The sequence below is a fragment of the Nothobranchius furzeri genome, chromosome 4, assembly GCF_043380555.1.
Source record: "Nothobranchius furzeri strain GRZ-AD chromosome 4, NfurGRZ-RIMD1, whole genome shotgun sequence".
Taxonomy (NCBI): domain Eukaryota; kingdom Metazoa; phylum Chordata; class Actinopteri; order Cyprinodontiformes; family Nothobranchiidae; genus Nothobranchius; species Nothobranchius furzeri.
This window is the reverse complement of record NC_091744.1, coordinates 5,387,046-5,404,545: the sequence shown is the minus strand read 5'-3', so window position 1 is coordinate 5,404,545 and position 17,500 is coordinate 5,387,046. Positions and strand designations below refer to the sequence as shown.

General features: G+C 41.3%; 1 protein-coding gene across 1 annotated transcript in view; it reads right to left on the bottom strand.

The window, feature by feature from the left end:
* Positions 1-10,917: 10,917 nt before the first annotated feature.
* cxcl12b (chemokine (C-X-C motif) ligand 12b (stromal cell-derived factor 1)) overlaps positions 10,918-17,500 on the bottom strand; it is a 7,500-nt gene continuing 917 nt past the window's right edge. Inside the window, exons 2-4 of the mRNA XM_015967448.3 lie at positions 16,334-16,451; positions 12,895-12,978; positions 10,918-11,190 (exon numbers count right to left, since the gene is read on the bottom strand). Coding sequence (XP_015822934.1) covers positions 11,151-11,190; positions 12,895-12,978; positions 16,334-16,451 — 242 coding nt within the window. The 3' untranslated portion in view covers positions 10,918-11,150. The remainder of the gene's footprint in view (positions 11,191-12,894; positions 12,979-16,333; positions 16,452-17,500) is intronic.

The following is a 17,500-nucleotide window of genomic DNA, read 5'->3' as shown; positions in this document are numbered from 1 at the left end:
TGACGCCGGTAAAGGTGCTACTTCTCAGTAAGCAGCGCCAGCCTCTCAGTTACCGGCGCCAGCTTATCATTAATCAGATCAGTAGTTTGCTTCGGAACTTCTATAACCTCCTGCTGCTGGGCAGTAGTCTGAATTTTGGCCCCCATACCGCGCCATAGACTGTTGTAGCGTCATGAATGGCCTCTAATTTGTGAACCAAAGGTCACATCTTCCCAGCTGGGTCAAGCGGGGTCGAACTGTAACTTTGCCCCACAGAATAACCCAGGAGCCGTGATGTCTGCTGAAACACCATCTTAATCTGCTGCTGTTCTGTCCCAAGATGAAGGACACCTCAAAATTTTAAATAATAATTTTAATAAACTCTTTGACTTATTACTGTTTATTACAACCATCATAAATAATCTCTTGGTTCAGTATAAATGTATTTTAATTACTGAAATGACTTATTATGCTTTGGGTAATAATAATAATGCAATAATGTGTGTTCAGTAAACCAGAAGGTCATCTTGCACTTTAACCACCTCATGCAGAGGGTGAATCCAGGGTAAAGTTTAAACCATCTCACATGTCTTTACTCCATGACAACAAGCTTTCTGACGCTGAGAGGGCGTGTTCTGAGGTTTTGTTAAAACTAAACCTCCCGCAGCTGAAAGCCAGTTCTTGAACCATACCAGGAGAAGAGGGACGGCCACCCAAGTCTCTACTAAGCATTCTGTCACGCCGATAGACTTGCTTCGAATAAACGCATTTGTAACCAGCTGACGCAAAACTTCTTCAGAGTTATTGATTTTGAGACACAAATAGTTTCATCAGTCGTGTGACCCACGGAGACATCTCAGGACCGATTTGGTCGCACCAAGGTCCTTCTACCAACCTCGTGCCCGGAGGACATCATCTCCACCTGACATCTCGGATCCAGAAGAGGGTCTCCTGAACTGGGTGAGGTAGACACTTTTGACAGATGGCGTCTGTATGCTGTTCTCTCTAGAAACAACTCAGTTAGCTGCAAAACCAACTTTTCCACCCAGAACGCTTCTCTCGCTGAAAGAAGTCTTCTGATTCATTCACGCATCCAAAACCTTGCATTTTCATTTTAGTTTCCATTCAGTCACAGGTTTGCTCTTAAAACAAGTTTTAATATCAAATTGTCTGTTAAAAATTGTCATTTCTAAATTGTCATTTTAAATTGTCATTTTAAAAGTGTTAGGAATAAATTCCTAACTTTTTAAAACTCTGACTCTTCTTTGAAATGAAACACAGAATGGTGTATATTTTTGGTTATTGAATAAGCAAAGATTCCTTTAAACTTCTGATTCAATAAATACACTTTTGCTATTAAATTTAATTATCTTAAAATTAAAAATTAATCTTTGGATTAAAAATACACCAAGCTCGTTGGCATATGAACTTATATTGAATATATAATATCCTAGATATTTATATGTGATAGAAGCTTCATTTGTTAACTTGTTTGATCTTTTCTCAGGATCTAACCAAACTGATAGCAAACAGCGTTAAATCCTAGTATGTAGTTAACCACGCTACACTGTTCAGGATAAAGCCTGATTTATGCTTCTCCGTCTGCGTCAGTGCGGAGCACACGCAACGCCATTATCCGTCCTTGCGTAGGGCTCCGGCAGGCACGCAAGTACGAACGGAGTCGAGCCCACTTTTTTAAATATCCGTCGAACAAGACGGATTACGCAAGCTTGTGATTGGTCAGGACGCCGTTGTTGTTTACAGCGCCGCCATTGCAACGAGAGCCGAGGATAACTAGCGGCAGACACGGAGGAGCTTGAAGAATACCTCGCGAAAAAACTCTAAAAATATGAACGTTTAATTCTCCCGTGACTGGAGGAGTGAAAAGATGCGCAGCAAGCGTTTTATTTGTGGACGGAAATGACAGGAAACGTGGGTTTAGAGGTGGGGAGCGCATGAAGAGGTGGGAGAACGAGAGACAAATATGTCCGTGTTAAAAGTTTCTTATATACAAAAAACACAATATAAACACACTATCTTGGACCGATACATGACAGGATACCACAGAACAGCGCTACGCCCTCTGTTGTCCTGCCAGGCAGTTGCTTTGCAACACTCTCCAGGAGACGGAGAAGCATGAGAGCAAAACGCTTCCATCAATCTGTGAGTGTCTGTCCCTTGCGGAGCTGACGGAGAAGCATAAACCAGGCTTAAGAGAGCAAGATTTTCTACGGTTAGGACAAAGCCAGTAGCTGTCGAAAGACTGAAACATCTTAAGACATTTGAAAATCTGAGCACGACTTCAGAATGTGCGTGATCTCGCTCAACTGCTTGACAATCTTAATAACACGTCGGTTCCAGTCGCCACAGAAAAGACTCAGACTGCTGGATTTAGAAGCTCAGCAGGGGTCGACAACGTGAGAGATCTCGTCAAATGTTTCAACAGCCCACAGATGACGTCGGCTCCAGTCGCCACACAGAAGATTCGGACTGCTGAATTGAAAAACTCAGCTGAGGTGGAAAACGTACAAACTCTTGTAGAGAGGTTTAACTATCAAAGTAAGACTTTAGTTCCAGTCGCCACAAACAGGATTTAGGTTGAAAATACAAAGATCTGTGTGAACAAGAACAAGAATTTAATGGTTGCACTGGAATAAAAAGCCCAGTAGAGATCGGCAACGTGAGAGATCTCATGAAATAATTTAACAACGCTGAAAAGACGATCTTCTCCACCCAAAAACAGGCGGAGCCTTTACAAAACGAACTCATCAAAGAAACTATCCTTCCTCCAGAGATAAAATCAGATAACCAACAGGTTTTTGAACATCTGAGAGCTGAAGAGAAGGCTCTCTCTTCACAAGTAATGGAGAACTTCTATGTCCAGCAAGAAGCCTCTAAACAGGAGAAGAGTTTAGAGAAAGAGCCCTTCCGGGAGCTCTGCAACAAAAACGAAATGGTAAATTCTGCCTCCAAACAACAGGAAGAATGTTTTAAACAGGACTTTCACGAGGAGACGCCAGTGACAGAGAAAGACCTAAGCTTAAACTTAAAATCAGGAACAGAGGTCAACGAGGTTTCTGTCTCCCAAAAAAATGAGTTCAATCTTAGAGAAGAGACTTTGGACCTGAAATCAGTGGCTGTTGAAAAACACGTCTCTGTTGAGCAACAGACCAATAAAAGGACAAAAGTTTCAGCAAAGACGAATCTTCAGTCTGCAAAACGACTAAAGATGCAGGTGTTAAGAAGAAGAATCCTCCTCAGAGTTTGCCAAAACCAAAAAAGTGTGACACCAAACAAAAGCTCCAACACTGGCAGGTAAAACCTGTTGCCTTCAAACAGCATCAGAAGAAAAGCCAGCTCAGAAACTTTAAAAACCAGTCACACGTCAGACATTCGTGAGGGGGCAGATAAATTATTAGCACTACCTTATCAGGGTCCCCATTTCAGATTTAGTCAGATTTAGAATACACCTAAATCACTGCAAACAAGCTGTATTTTTTAGTGAATGTTAAGAGTACCCTGACCTACGCCTTCAGGAAATTCATGTTTACGCCGGGGACACACCGGCCGCGGAAGCGCCGAGAAGCGAATCGCTCACGAAATTCGGCCGCTGCTCGCCGCTCCTCAGTTCAGATCAGACGCGCCCCAGTCGAGGCGCGCCTCGGCTCAGCTGTAGTTTTTCTTTTAAAACACTTGGTGTCCTCCATTTCCTCTGCCTTTTCTCAGCTATTTTCCTCTACGTGTGTGCGCGCGCGCGTGTGTGTGTGTGCGCGCGCATGTGTGTGTGTGTGTGAACCTATGGTATGAGTTGTTTCTGCCAGTTGAATCTCTTGGAACCCGCTCCAGTTCTGCAGCTGTATCTTAGCAGTTTCTTCAGAAATGGGTACGTAAATAATCATGTTTTTCGGGGGGCGTACAGCTCCTTGTGTTTCTCAACTTCCATAATTCATTTAAAGTCATCCATCTTAACTGCTTGCCTCAGACTTTCTGCCTCTCTGTCCTGTTTGCTCCGGTGAAAAGACACCCAAAACCACACACCCCTTCACGTGGTCACACACGCACACAAGTTCGATGTGTGTGTATGTGTGTGCGTGTTCGTGTGGTTTTTCTGCAGTGTCTGTTTACGAACACATTTGACTATTGCGGAATTTTATTTTGAAATGCTTTATTTTGTTAACTTTACCGGCCTGCCTCTTATGTCTACGTTTGACTTCCTGCCAGAATTGACGCGATTCAACCGCTGCTCGTGAAAAAAATAGAACCGACGCCGAAATGATCGCTGCACGGCGCGGGCTGGGGCGCCGGCGCGCGCCAGCGCGAGGCGATTCGCGGCACTTCGGCGGCCCATGTGGTCTATAGAATAGCTCAACAAGGGCGCCGAATGAAGGCGGCCCCATTTTCGCGGCGCTTCCGCGGCCGGTGTGTCCCCGGCGTTACATACCCTGTTGTTGTTTACAATAAAAATCAATAAAAAAAAATCCTATCTGCTGAATCACCACCTTAATGTGGTGGATAGGTTTGCGCACCCAGTGATGCTTAACGCCGGGGACTCACTGGCCGCGGAAGCGCCGCGAAAATGGGACTGCCTTCATTCGGCGCCCTTGTTAAGCTATTCTATAGACCACATGGGCCGCCGAAGCGCCGCGAATCGCTTCGCGCCGGCGCGCGCCGGCGCTCCAGCCCGCGCCGTGCAGCGATCATTTCGGCGTTGGCTCTATTTTTTTCGCGAGCCGCGGGTGAATCGCGTCAATTCTGGCAGGAAGTCAAACGTAGACATAAGAGGCAGGCCGGTAAAGTTAACAAAATAAAGCATTTCAAAATAAAATTCCGCAATAGTCAAATGTGTTCGTAAACAGACACTGCAGAAAAACCACACGAACACACACACACATCGAACTTGTGTGCGTGTGTGACCACGTGAAGGGGGGTGTGGTTTTGGGTGTCTTTTCACCGGAGCAAACAGGACAGAGAGGCAGAAAGTCTGCGGCAAGCAGTTAGGATGGATGACTTTAAATGAATTATGGAAGTTGAGAAACACAAGGAGCTGTACGACCCCCGAAAAACATGATTATTTACGTACCCATTTCGGAAGAAACTGCTAGGATACAGCTGCAGAACTGGAGCGGGTTCCAAGAGATTGAACTGGCAGAAACAACTCATACCATAGGTTCACACACGCACACGCACACACACGCACACGCGTACAAACACTCAAACGTAGAGGAAAAGGCAGAGAGGAAATGGAGGACACCAAGTGTTTAAAAGAAAAACTACAGCTGAGTCGAGGCGCGCCTCGACTGGGGCGCCTCTGATCTGAACTGAGGAGCGGCAAGCAGCGGCCAAATTTCGTGAGCGATTCGCTTCTCGGCGCTTCGCGGCGCTTCGCGGCGCTTCGCGGCGCTTCCGCGGCCGGTGTGTCCCCGGCGTAAGGCTGGTTTGTCACGGTGTTACCTCCCGATGGGGTCACCGTGGCAGCTTTGCCTCGAATGAGGGGTCCGACTAAGACTGATACATGAAATTGTTTGATTGAAAGCCCAAAAACATGCTTATGTATGTAAGTATAAGTCACCAGAGTCCTGGAGAAGTCTTAGAATTAACTGCTGAGTGAGTTATTGGGATTTCATAAATGTAATTTTTACAAATATAATCCTGTTATGTGGGGGACCACTTGCAATCTTGAGGGACCCCAGGTTGGCAAGCGCTGATCTAGAGAAATGGGGGAATTCACACGAGGTGAAGGTGGGATTTCATTGAATCCAAGCATCTTATTTCTTGCTAGAAGTATTGGCTCAAGAAAATAATTAATATTTTGGAAAAACCTCAATAGTGCCAACAGTAATATGTGCTGACAGTACGATACAGAACCTTTAAGCAGCTTGTTTTCAGTGCATCAACATTTTCTGCAGCTTTATCTGTTGATTCATCTCCTCATTGTGTTTTTTATTTTTATTTAACTTGGTCAGACATGCCTTATTCAGGCTTTAACAATCCCACTGGTAATAGTTTACCAGTCACAATGGCCTCAAAAAATATTTAGCACTCTGACCTCAGGACTTGTCGTGTTTGGTTAGATTTGTTTCCCCTCTGCTGTAAAAACTTTCCCAAGTCCCACAATGACTAAGATCAGAGTGATATGTCACTAAAACAGTACATCTTATTAAATATTCTGGAAACACGTCCGCTGCTGGGGCGTCAGCTGAGTAAGCACGGTGAAGAAATCCCATAATCGTTTCTGAATGTGCCCGAAAGGTCCAAACATGCAACTCTGACCCTGTAAATCATTTGGTCCATGTCCAAATTGCATCTCCTGTTCCTCGTAGGCTTCAACGCGGAGGTCAGAGGAGAGAGCAGCACCGTGAAATGAATCCGCTCTGTGTGGTTCCGCTTTATTACAGCTGACAGCTTCATGAAGCCGTGTGAGCTCCCCCGGTGCTGAGAAGGAGCGATGATCACAACTGAAAACATCTCAGGTGTTAACATTTCTAACTGTAAATGGGCTTCACATGTGCTTTACCTCGTTAACTGTTAACTGGAAAAATAATTGTTGAACGGATTTCAGTTCTGAGTTGGAAAATCTTCAGTGACAGTCCTGCTGAATTATTCATCAAGCCTTAAAGATGTTTTTACGGGCAAAACTGTGTGAAGTTTAGGACTTCAGGAGAACCGGTAGTACTTTGGTGAACCTGGTACAGGAAGTCTGATCTCCAGAGCTTTTATTTTTCTTGGTTCAAAGAGACGTCATCTGTTGCTCAGCTTATTCCACCTGCCCAATGTGTGGCCTCGTCAACATTTATTACCGTCAGACTGAATAACTCTCCATGATAAATGGGGGAAAATGGCTGAGATCCGACTCCGCCAGTCTGGAGATATTTTTCATGTTAGCCAAGTTCTGATTTAAAGACAAGATTTAGAAGCAGCAAGGCGAGAATATGATGGTGCCACTCAAAAAGGAAAAGACAAGGAAATGTTGGGGAAACGAGTTTAAATGTTCCCAGATTAAAGGTGTCCTAGAATTAAAAATCACATTTACCCTGTTGTTGTTTACTTTAGGCAGCTTGGGGTGTTTAAAGCTTCAGAGCAGCTTTCCGACACAAATTAATAATGTTATAATGGCCACGGAGAAACGGTTTCTGGTTTAACACGTCATAAACTTGCATGTCTCAACCTACTTCAGTGTTGTATATAAACAGTGGTTGCAATAAAGGTAACAGCGCTAGTCTGAGCTACTGCTGACTCTGGCAGAGTTACTGCTTATACTAGCCCGTGTTACCGCTAATGCTAGCCCGAGCTCTACTGCTAATGTCCTTGATGGCCAAGAGGAAAGCAGCAATGAAGAATGTCAGAGCAGTGATGTGACATTCAGGATGCTCTGGGAATATCCAGATAGACCCTTACAAGGGCATTTCTTGAACCTGGAAACATTGAGAGCTGAGTCCACACCCACAAAGAGGAAACTGAGTCATCTCTGGCACAATGCACAGCATGAAAACCCATCGCTGACTGTGGTGAACCATGGATGACTGAATGTCTGACAAACATCTAACAAACTTCACCATGGTAGAACCGTTCCTCTTATTTCTGTGCAAAAGCGGTCTTATGTCCATTTTCTGTTGGAATTGGAACTCGAAATAACTTCAGAGATCAGAGACGCTGGGCTGTCAGTCAATAAAACACGGAAGATTTACCCGCCTCAGTACAACTTCTCTTTGATCGGTCATACCATCGTGCCTGTGTTACATTCACTAAAGCCAGGAAATTCCAAAACTACGTTCTTCAGTAATGTTCTGGGGCTAGGGCCGGGATTGCCCAGGCCAGGCAATGCCTCTAGATCCATAGCTTGTGGTACTTGTTCTTTGTTCGTCTGCAAACTGGCAAATGCTTAGCTTGACATTTACTTCCTTGTTCGCTCTTTTGCAAGAAAATAATAATGGGCTTGAGTTTAACCCTTTTTCCAGGCTCCTGGGCCATTTTGAGCCCCATCAAAGCTTCACATGCTTAATAGAGGATGAAAGAACTAGTTCTTAAACTGCTCTAAGTTAAAATCCTGTTTTATGAAGAATTCAAAAATAAAGCTGGATCTGTTGAACCAGTCTTTATTAGTGTTATCTGAGTGTGTTTCAGTTGAGTAAAAACATTTTTTTTGTGTAAAATAGACATTTATCAAATTCTTGGTGTTTTTTTCTGCAGCGTCCACAGCAGAACAAAAACAAAACTTTCAAAATAAGAGTCTCAAACATGCCTCCACAGCAGCAGCTTTTAAACATAGCAATTTTTCTAATTTGTATTCCCGTGCTGTTTTTGTGATTTTATTTTGTGATCATTTGTGATAGTTATGTGATTTGTTTTCTAATCAAGACCTTAAAACTATACCGGAAGTTGGCTGAATCGCCAAAACCTTTACATTTATCAAACATGGAAGCAAAATAAATGTGTTGGTCTTGCGCGGTGCTGGACAGGTTCAGATGATCACATAGGAAGTGCTTGAAATGCTCAAGTTGGATTTAATCGCTGGTGTAACGACCCATAAATCTCAAAGAGCCTTAAAACATTAAAGACTCAGTTAAATGGATTTTGTCTTGTAATACTTTATTGAAAAAAAGAGCAAAGATGTCATGACTAAAATACTGCCTCTCAGTTTACAAGCAGCAAGAATACAATGTAATTTATCTTGTTTATGTAAAAAAACAAACATGTCAGAAGCTGCCTCAAAAGAAACAAAATAAATTCACATTGCCTTGGGGTTCAAATAAAACTCACTTAGATTCAACGATCATCAAAATAAAGTCAATAAAAAAAACAGAAAATGTGATTTGTGTAAGTTCTCGACACACTTAAAAGACGTAGTTGCACCATATTTAATGAACGTCTGTTTATGTCTGAAGTTTAATCACATCAAATCACTTCTGCAGATATAACGACACTTAAATACACGTAACATCATGTTTTCCATAGATCCCAGTGAACTATGAGCGAAATAAAGATGTTTCATTCATTTACTATGGCTGCTGCTTATTTTAATTATCTTGATGTTACTTGTGAAAATAACTGAAGTAAATCCCAGAGTTCAATAAGTGAAATACAAAAAATGAAGTGATTTATCCATGAACACACACAGTGACTAAAATTAGGCATTTATCATGAATTTTCAACCTTTAAAAGATCTGTTCAACTGTGTTTACATGAGTTAGCATAATTAAATGAGATTTAAACCATATCTATGAGAATTCAGTAGCAGGACTTTTGCACTATTTGTTGCAAGCTGTTAAGATGATCATCACCAGTCATTAAATAAGATAAAAAAATAGAAAAAGTGGAGAAAATGTGTTGATTTCTACAAAAATGGATTAAGAAACCCAAATTTTGCGAATTTTGTGGTTGTTTGGTGTTAGAATAGTCCAGACAGAGAGCTGCTGTTAGATGGATTCATTTTATTTCTTGTATTTATTTTTTTGTGCTCTGTCTTGGTTCAGTGGTGCTGTTGACACATCAGCTGAAGTAATAATTACATATATAATTATTGACTTGAAACAGACACCTGAGCTCCACAGCTTTTTGTTTTCTGTTAGTTTTAACAGATTTGACTCGACTTTAAGCATATAAAGAATCATGACTACAAACTGCATGTTTAGTAGTGAGTTTTAACACTGAAACTGCCTTCATTTTGTAGCTACTTACTGTACAACTTATTAATAACAATTAGTAAGATTAAAAATGTAGAAAAATACAAAAACACACTTAAAAAAGACATATTTGATAATAAAGTGGCTCAAAAATGAACATAAAAAGTGAATAATTAAAAGCTTTCCAGTCCCTTTATGACGCGAGTCATTCGACTGTTTCTTAGCTTTTCATTCCTCTGAAGGACAGGTGTTGGTAGAAAACTGATCATATGCACAGCTCTTGACTCCTGATATATAATTACAAAATAAACCTGAATCTATGCCATGTGAGGTGAGCGTGTATCTTAAAGATGGATTATTAACTCATTCATTCATCTTTGTTCCTCCTTTTTTATCTCAAATAATAGCAAAAAGCTGCACTAATGAGGCCTTTTATTTCCCGCGTGGCTTTAACATCACCTGGCAAAAATCCTTCAACCTACAACATCCTCGGTCTTTTGTTCCTTCGTGCGCAAAGTCAGCTGTGAAATACGACAACTCTTATTGTGAAAATGTAGCACCGTAAAATTGGTTCTTGTCTGTTTACATAAGCCTTCTTTGTTTTGTTCCTGAAGTGATGCCAAACTCATTGTCTCTCCTAATTAGCAAATGCTTCAACCCAGTGACCCGTTTCTGCGTTTTCCTCTCTTCGCCCTTCAATTAAAAAGTAACGCCACATTCACGTCAAATCTGCGCACTTTTTTTATTCTGGAAATCCTGCAGTAGAGAAGTGGAAGCCTAAATGATGCGGGAAGTAATTTGAGTGAATGAGGGGGTGAAAACTGATTCCTCTGCAGGAAAAGCTCGGTGCATTTGACCTAAATGAATTTCCTTTGGTGTTTGCACATTAAAGGCTTCTTGTTTTATAAAAACCAAAACCGACACATCCGTGCGGGAGCGCACACTGCTAGTCAAAACTGACATGATGCCAGTGGCGTGTCCAGATCTTTTAAAATGGGGTGGCCCAGGTGAGGCACAACTTTGTGCATGGGTGGCACCAATGGTTATGCTATTTTTGTTTTACCTCCAAGCCTTTTTTGGACAATGAAAAGCCTATTTAAAGGTAAATTAGTGTGGTGGCGCCTGGGGTGGCCAATCAGATTCCAAGGGTGGCATACGCTACCCCAGGCCACTCCCTGGACACGCCCCTGCATGTTGCGAAAGCTTTGTGTGAGTCAGAAAGTGTCCTAAACAGCTGTGTGAAATAAAATAATATATATACAGGCACAGAAGCAGTTAGTTCAAACACACGGTCTGCTTTGTTAGTCTCTCAGCTGATATATTTGTCCCGTTGTTCCAGGTCGTGACTGCGTTTGTGTAGGATGGCAGGAGGCGACTCCTCAAAGGTTCACAGCGATGCTGCAGCTCGGAGGTGAGGCGTTCCCTCTGCAGGCGGTCCGTAGAGGCAGACGGGTGCATACAGCGTGTTTGCGTACATCCAAAGCGGTGTCAGGGAGGTATAGACGTTTGACCTGGGAATCTCAGCTCCGACAGCAAAATGCTCATCGCGCCTTAGATTTTATTGTTGTTGCGTCTTTTGGATTTTTTCACCCTGAGAAAAGAAAAACAGACGATTGAAATATGTTTTTAACCTCTGGATCAGGTGGAAATTTTAAATCTGATGTAAAGTTTCATGCATGTTCAAATTACCCAAATGTTTTAGAGGGGAAATGGGCAGTTTTGGCTGTTTTTAGCGCCCCCGATGTCCATTTGTAGAACCAAAAGCAAAAACTGTCTCCTCGCTGTGCGTTCGTCTTTTTAACACTTTAATCTAACAGCTCACATGTCTCCGCAGCCTTCCTTAGAGTCCACAGGAGTGGTTAATAACTGAATTAAACAAATCAGCTTTGTTCATGATCTAAAACATGCAGGAACTGAGCTGGAGCCAGACTGCAACACCAGGTATGATGCCGCCAACAGAGTGGCCGCCAGTCTGAAGTTGCAAGTGGAATATTCTGGTTCACAGGGGGCGATAGGAGCTGGGTGGCTTTTCATTAATGCTGTAAAAGGTCATTTTTGCACATTCTGGCTCAAGGAAATTATAAAATATGATAAATTTGCTAAGTATCCCTTTAAGGATATTATGGATTACATGGATTATTAACTCATGTAGCAACAATTTCCCTTTTCTAATTCCAGACCTAAAGGAGCTGCGTGCACCTCTTTAAGTTCTCTAGAATATCTTACAGACTTAAAAAAGCAGATCCTGTCATTTAAAACTGATGTTGCTTAACTCTGTTTTATGATTTTATGAGTTTATTTTTTGTTGTCTTTTAATCATTAATTTAGATGTTTTTCTGAAGCTCTTTGTGATTTTGTTTGTGACAGGTGTCATTTAAATAAACCGAGCTGCTTGTGGGAACACAAATATCTGCTTCTACAGGCTTTTAGCTGGATTCAATCATCTGGATCTCTCCTTCTCAGCCCAGAAAGTCTTCATCACATGTTTTTCATCATTTTCTCCAGCATCAGAAAATATGTCCAACATTAAAGAGTTCCTTGCTTTTGTTAGAGGCCAACTGTGGACGAGGTTCTCTTGAATTATAGATTTTATTTAAACCACCCATCTCCTCTTGTCCGACTCATGGGAACATTTTTAATTTAGAACACTTTTGCTACAGCTGATGCTTTGTTTGCCCCTTTAGAGCTTCTGTATAAAAAGACTGAGAAAATCTTGCAATAGTAAACATTATTTAAGAGCAGTTTAGCAATGCAAGACAGTTGCAGAAATGAAAATTTTCAAAATTAAAGCCTGAATTTGTCAGGCATGTTTTTTGTTTGGATACATTTTGCACCTCTTGAGGTTGAAATTTTGAACTCACATTTATAATGTGCTAAAATATCAAACTATGTGTGACAAACTCTTGAAAACCTTTATTTTCACACAGTGGTCATAACGTTTTGAGGAGCAGATCTGCAGCAGTAGCAAAACAGAATCCCAGCTATTTAAATGGGATGATGTGGAAAATGCCCTTTAGAGATGTGATGATCTAAACAAGCATCTATTATTCCTACAAACTTGGATGAGAGCATGCATATTATTTAAAAACAAAAACAGACGTAACGATGGGCGATTTGTCTCTATTTTTATTTTATTACATCGTTTCGCTGGTTTAATCTCAGCTGCTGAACACCAGAATTTGTGAAGTAGACAGCAAAACATGCACATTTTTGGCAGTTTTGCATGCTTCAATAATAGATGCGAAAATCAGCGCATTTCTTATTTTTGCGAATAACTGAGGAGACTTCTTCTTACTTGTTGATGGCATTCTTTAAGTACTGCTGCAGCCACTTGGTCTCCGGGTTGATGCAGACCTCTCTGTTGCTCTTCAGCTTCGCACTATGGGGGGAAAAACAAGGAAAACTGAGAATTAATGACATCCCCTTTCCCAAGAATCTCTGCGATGATCCCTTTGACGTGCAGATGGACTTTAAATTCTCCCGTTTCTGCTCTTGTGCTGGTGTTTACACGAAGCCGAAGCGGATAAAGAGGAAGTATTTGAGTTTCATCCAAATGCACATATATTAATCTGATTTCAAGGACATCATGGGGGAATATTTACACCTCAGGGCCTCCTTTGCAACTTCACATCTGGTGATGGTGTACACGGCTGGAGTGAAGCTTTTCCACAACCTCTCGGTAACCTCGATAAAATATGAATCACATTTTAATCACAGACGCTCATTTAAGCTCTTTTATTGTATTTATCTGTCTGATTTTAACCTCTATTACTCATGTTTCTGCCTCTAATTTAGTCCCAAGAAAGCCTTTTTAATTTCTTCAAAGTTCTAGTAAAAATCATGACTTTCTTTATTATTCTATGGAAGCTGAAAACATATAAACATGTTAAATGTCTGCATTAGAACCTCTAAAACGTGTCTTCTCTGTGCCGTTCCTACTCTATCTGCAGATGTCCTCTGATGTTAGTTCTCCCCTGAGTTTGAGTGGGATTTATGGTCCAGTTCATGGCCAGTTTTTAACCATCCATCATTTCCTTTTTCATAAATTTTCAGATTTGTGCCTTTTTGCTGCTGTTTGGCCGAGGCACTGCGGAGACTTTCCTGAGACTTGGTGACAAAGTTGAGTTAAAATGCAGGAATGATTCTCACATTTCCTTGTTGATTCTTTGGTGTCCTGCAAAAGCAGAGACGTTTCTACATGAAGGTGGAGCTTTTTCTGTCATTTTGTCCATTTAAGTCTTCTGGAACCCACGACAGCTTTTCTTAAGGGCTTTAATATATATATATATATATATATATATATATATATATATATATATATATATATATATATATATACTGTATATATATATCTATCTTTATTTTTTATGAAAGGATTTAAAATTCTCAGGGAATGACCATTTACACCAAATTTTCAAGATGAGGGCCAAACGGATTATTCATGGGCCATAAAATCCATCCATCTAAATAGGTCCCAATTAGGCAAATTAGTAGAAATCTGAAAATAAAATGTTCGTCCATCTACATCAACGTTGTCCTGGAGAGACAAATTTCAGTATTTTACAAATGAAAGTGGGGGCCTTTCTGTTGCCTGTGGCTGCAGAACTGTTTCAGATCCAGCTGGACAATCGGGGGTCACTTCCCTCCTAACATGTGGCCCTCACACCTCAGCGACAAAAGGTCACGTCTGCGAGTTAACGGCTCAGTGGTGTAGTGCCTCGCTTCTCCCCTTTCTCCTCCCTCCATCTTTCTGGGAATTAAACACATTCCTCTGCTCCTGCCTTGTCATCTCTTTAATTCACCACTCTCTCCACACTTTAACCCATTTAGAGACACACACACACACACACACACACACACACACACACACACACACACACACACACACACACACACACACACACACACACACACACACACACACACACACACACACTCGCTCACTCGAGTTTGACAGCATAGAAGCGTCAATCCAAACATCTCCTCTAAATCCCTCAAACCATCTCACGAACCAGGAGGCCCAACAGCTCCAGAACCAGGTCTGTGTTGACCCCCCCCCCCCCCCCAAATTACTAGGGGTTGGCGGCTCATCCATTCGGAAGCTGTGCTCTGTTTTGATGTGCCTCCCTTCATCCTGTTTATCTGTCTGGATGACACATGGAGAACTCGGACCCTAATTGATTTGGCTGGAATTTGGGGGCTGGAGCTGCAGCAGCAGCAGGTAGTAATTACTTCACAGCAAGTTAATATCAACAGCATGCTGGGGGGCATGAGTCGGGGGGATAAGGGGTGAGGGCACACGGGGGAGGAAGAAGGTGTAGTGTTACTTTCTTTCATCTCTCTGAGCAGATACTGGAGCAGAGATCTCATTGACTTTGTGACGCCGTCGGATTTCTGATGGGGGGGGGGGGGGGGCTTGGAATGGTTTTGTCGCTCGGACAGAGCTCCTGTGGTCCTCTCTGACCTTTTGGCATCCTGCAGCCCCCTCCCCATTTTTTGGGCTAAAGCCCCACGGTCCCGTTCTCTAACGCCAACAACCTTTTTAGTTAAACCGTTTCAGACCAGCGATGTTACGATCTGAGCTACTGAGCTGCTTCAACCGGGAAATAAAACAAGAAAACCAGATTAAAGGACACAGAAGGTCAGCAGGGACAAAGGGAATCACTTTGACCCTTAATTATGGCTTCCGTCATAAAACAGAAGCAATGCCCTTGAGCTCTCTGAGCCAATTGTGTTGTTTTTAATCTCTTTCATTCAGGAAACAAGACGAGAGATTTCCACTTCCTGCCTGACGGACGGTCCGGAGAAATTTTAACATCAGTTATTTTCTGTGTCAGCCTCCAGTTTGTTCAGATTTATTTCCACGTGTCAAAAAACAATGAAATTTCAGACAAATAAATATTAAATGTGCTACTGAGTCAGCCAAGTGGTCATTTTATGATTAAGATGGAAAAAATTAAACTATGCAACTTATTTATTTATTTACAATCACAATTAAACCACAGCTAAATATTTTATAACGTGTGCAGAAATTCAGCAGAATGTAACATTTTTATGCATTAAATCTGAAACAATAAAAAAACCTAGGTAACACTTTACAATAAGGGTCCTTTTATTAACGTTACTTAGTGCATTATTAAGCATTAATAAACAAAGGTTCACTTTATCAATATTCCCAATATTGTTAACTATTAAGTGTTCTTAAGGTTAGGACAAAGGGTGAGGGTGGGGTGTTGGTAATACTTTAACAGTTTAATAATGCCGTACTTAACATAAATACAGGGATTCTTATTCTAAAGTGTGACCAAAAACTAAAATAAACAACTTTAACTTTCTTTAAAAAAAATATCAGCAGCCAGTTAAAAGGTGTATTCTTTCTATTTTTATTCATTTGGGGGCAATAATTTCATATCAAATTAAACATATTTAAATTAATTAATAGCAAAGTAAGCTGATAATTTTTATTTACCTTTTATTTAAACATCTGCAGATTATTAAGAATTTTTTTTGTTTGTAATATTTTAATTACTTAAGTTCTGTGCATGCTGCTGTAAGATATAGAGGCTAAATTGAGCTCTGCTATGAGCTGATTAAGTCTCTTGTTCATTTAATAAGAATAATAACGGAAATAAGCAACATTTTTCTAAAATAACTTCTAATCGTGTAATTTAGGCTTCTGGTCAGAAGAAATCAAATGTAGTCGAGAGACAGTTTTCTCTGAGTTCTCCACTTACATGACTTGGAACGGGCAGTTAGGTGTGTGCAGAAACTTGAGCTCTTTGATGGTGCGCTGAGGAACGGTGTTGAGCGTGGAGCGACACCGGCACCGCTCAACCAGACTGATGGGTTTGGCTGCAAACACACAAAACAAGGGCTCAACAGCAAACTCGTGCATCTGCTAAAATGTGTCAAAACTCTGATTTTTTGAGGCAAAGAAAGTAAAATTAAGGTAAAATGACCCAAAATAAATTAATGAATGTTTTTGCTTATTTAGGTAAAAGAAAAGCTAAATTTCAAACACTTGAATAAACCAAATGCATGTTTTTTCCTGTCTCCTAAAAACGTTGAATCTACTGTAACAAATCACTACAAAAGGACGGAAAATCATAGTTTTTTTTCTGCCATTTTCCAGAAAAAACATGTTAATTAAAAAGAGATTAGCCCTTTCTGGCCGCTCTTTCACACACAGAATTTCAGCGTTCCACTTCTGAAGCATTTAGCCCGGCTGCTCTAAAAGGACAAGGGTCCTCCATGTTTCCAATATTCCTCTCTCTCTCTCACAAAAGAGCCCTTTGCAGCTGAGGCGGCATCAGTGGAAATCAGCTCGAGTGCATTCTTGAAATGATTACAAATTGGCCTGCGCCTCTGTGGACACCTGCAGAGGAGCTCTGATGTGCTCCAACAACTCCAAATACCCCCGTCATTACTCGCCTTTGTAGAACCGGGCTCCTGCCGCTTCTAAAGAAACTACGATTTAAAGGTTTTAATGAAAATATAAAAGGAATTCAACCCAAACATGTTATTGAAGGTGAACTTTCTGAAGGGAAACTGTAAATTTAAATTTATTTCTGTCTATATGAAACTGATTTTCACTTTATGAAACATCAAAAGGTGAAACCCTCAATAACATCAGCCTAATGATTCACACCCGTCCAGCTCCTTTCTCATGTAAACTCAGGGCTTATTATGCAGCACTGAGGCCTCTCCCATCACCACTTCACTCTTTATCCCTAATGACAAACTAATTATAGAAAAGCAAAGGAAGAGGACAAACATACTCGTATACATCTGACTCTTTAATATGCGGCTGGGGCGCTCACCCAGGCTGGAACAACTAACTCTGCATAAAGCAGTAGGCGGCTCAACGCCTGGTCCTGGTTACAGCTGCAGGACTGATGTGG